Below are 2,856 nucleotides of genomic sequence, written 5' to 3'. Positions count from 1 at the left end.
GCTGTGAACGAATCATTCTCCGTGAACTAATCTTTTGCTGTGAACTAATCTTTCACCGTGAACTAATCTTTTGCCGTGAACTAATCTTTCGTCGTGAACTAATCTTTTGCTGTGAACGAATCATTCTCTGTGAACTAATCTTTCGCCGTGAACTAATCTTTTGCTGTGAACTAATCACTATGAACGGATCATTCTCTGTGAACTAATCGTTCGCTTCGTTCTCGCAGATTCGTTTCATTTTTCAGGTGAAAGAGCTCGGGTCTTTTTTGCTCTCATTCATCTTCACATTGTTGTGTGTTTTTATTTCTTAGCTTTTCACATGGTTTTAATTACTTATGGCATTTTGTGTACTTTGTAGACTTTGTCAGCGGAAGCAAACCATGTTGCCTTCAGTATTTAGTGTCGGAGAACCGCAGCCTTCTTTACAACGCCCACAATAGGGCTAAAGCGCCACCTGCTGTAAAACGAATGAAATGATTAGTTCAAGATTCGTTCATTTTACTGTTCGAGAGTCAAAGATTCGTGTTTAGGTCCGAGCTGTAAGAGCTGTATTAAATGACTAGATTACTCAACCTCTAAATAGAGCCCAACTATTGCCATTAGTATGAATACAATCGTTTGCATGTAAAAAAAAAAAAGCAATCAATATGCATAACACAAATGTATTTTAATAAAAACTTACATCACCAGCATCAACAACTCCAATTTGTGGATGGGACAGATCAATGCCAAAGGTCTTCTCCCAGTGTGGTACAAGCTGCAGGGTGATACAAGGATAATGATATATTTTAAAGTCCTTTTTCTCTTTTTTTTTTTTTTTTTGAAAAAAAAGCCTCGTGAACTGTTGCATTACCAAGGGGAAATCATCGGGGTCAATCCAAACAATGCTGAGATGGGGGTGATCAGTGTTATCTTCAGCAACCTGCTTCAGGATTTCCAGAAACTCAAAGCCATCTGAGGAGCAGATTAAATGATGCTATCATTAATCATTCATGGCGCTATCTTCAATCCATTACATTCACAGGTTTTTTTTTTTTCAAAACACTATTTAGAATTGTGGCTGCAAAAGTGCTACTATACCGGGGTCGGACTCCTCTGCAAAAGCAATGATATGTTCACCATCTACATCATCTTCCTGCAGTAGAAATAAATACAAATTAATGTTTTAAACCTTTTTAGTTTAGTTTAGATGTGAAATGGTGTATGATGTCATAGGCAACATTTTCCACATTTTTCACAGTTTTCCAGTGAGCTTTTACCCAGATCTCATACATGTTGTGTGGTTGCAGCTTTCTCAGAGTTGGTCTGAAAAAGCAAAAGGATATCAATGGGAATTTGCTGTTCGTGTGAAGTAATTTAAAGTAAAAAATCTGGGAGTTTTTGGGTTCCTGTGTTTTACCTGTCATTGTCCTCAATAAATTTCACCAGCTCTTCCTCAGTATAAGGTTTTCCGGGGATGACCACTGGCTCATCCATGAAGGGTTCATAGAAGTCAACCTCATTGAGCTTTAGATCCAGCGCTTTTGCAACCTGTAAAATAATAGCAAGATAATAATGAATGGGTTATGAATGAAGAGCTGATCCCATAAGGTTTAAATGTACTTCCAAGCTTATGATAGAACAGGCATCACCAAATGGACCCCCGATAAATTTTTGAAATTACATTATATAATTGATAGATAGATAGATAGATAGATAGATAGATAGATAGTTGGATAGATAGATAGATAGATGGATAGATAGATAGATAGATAGATAGATAGATAGATAGATAGACAGATGAAATGCAGCGGGGATGGGTTTGTTCCTCTCAAAATTTTAAAAGCTCACAGAAAGACCACACCCGAGTAAAAGTACAGAGACTAAATGCAAAGCCTTTAACAGTAACTATCCCTTTCATGCATGACGGTCACTACAGTGGACAGCTATTAAAATGTCATTTTCTATGATAGAAAATAGGTTTTGATGGCAGTGTTGCATATAAGCCTCTACAGTGGACGCCTGAGAATCACCCAACACTGCTATACAGTGGTCAGCCTCTGCAACTGCAGAATAATTGTGTCAACATTCAAAAAGAAAATTTGGTGTATAAAAACAGAACCAAATCAGTTCTTATTTTTATGTCTAAAACCACATAAAAACACTTAACTCAGTATATCATGGGTCATGCATCAAAGGGCTATATATAGATTTTCACACACAATCAAGCTCTGAAAGTAATGATGTGGTTAAAGATTAAGTCAACTAATTTAGTAGTAGTAATGAGAGACCATTACTACAATTAATTCTTAATTCATGTAATAAGTTGTTTGTTATAATTGGTTGGTCAAAATTTTCAGCTTTTGAATGTCAGGTTTGTGTCGGAGCAATAAGTTCACTGACATGAGGGCTGCACTTCAAGTAGCTTCGTCTGTCCTTTGTTTTTTTTTTTCTTTTAGTGTCTTTTGTACTTTTTTTTGACTGTTCTCTTTATGTATCCAATGGATAACAATTTTGTTCCACAACGGAATGGCAGCAGCGAACTTGTTTATACAAGAAATCAGCAGCTCGCACTACAGAGGAATGCCAGTCGAGACGGGCGCGGATGCCATCCCGCAAGAACTGTGCCGCTATTGGGGCTGCAGAGCAAGTGCTAAGGTGAGAGCTCGCCTTCTGGAGAAGTGCTGGAGAAGATGTTACAGGACTCTGAGATTTCTGCCGTCCAGGTTTATGCACTGCTTTTGCTGCACAGGATAAGAGAGTGGCTGTGCTCTCAGCTAAAGTACGACCGCTCACTTCAGCTCTGGCCCAGTTCTTGGTTTTACCTCCACCTGCAAGTCCCTCTTCGACTCCAGCAGCTGCTCCAATCACCACAAC

General features: G+C 38.4%; 1 protein-coding gene across 1 annotated transcript in view; it reads right to left on the bottom strand.

The window, feature by feature from the left end:
* The window catches only part of LOC103396214 (calsequestrin-1-like), a 14,642-nt gene that overhangs the window by 4,243 nt on the left and 7,543 nt on the right, over positions 1-2,856 (bottom strand). The window contains exons 6-10 of the mRNA XM_008334221.3: positions 1,400-1,530; positions 1,260-1,305; positions 1,081-1,135; positions 854-954; positions 683-757 (exon numbers count right to left, since the gene is read on the bottom strand). Coding sequence (XP_008332443.1) covers positions 683-757; positions 854-954; positions 1,081-1,135; positions 1,260-1,305; positions 1,400-1,530 — 408 coding nt within the window. The remainder of the gene's footprint in view (positions 1-682; positions 758-853; positions 955-1,080; positions 1,136-1,259; positions 1,306-1,399; positions 1,531-2,856) is intronic.

This window comes from Cynoglossus semilaevis, chromosome 20 (genome assembly GCF_000523025.1).
Source record: "Cynoglossus semilaevis isolate Cse_v1.0 chromosome 20, Cse_v1.0, whole genome shotgun sequence".
NCBI lineage: Eukaryota > Metazoa > Chordata > Actinopteri > Pleuronectiformes > Cynoglossidae > Cynoglossus > Cynoglossus semilaevis.
Note: the sequence above shows the minus strand (reverse complement) of the source record. Positions and strands in the feature narration are given on the sequence as shown.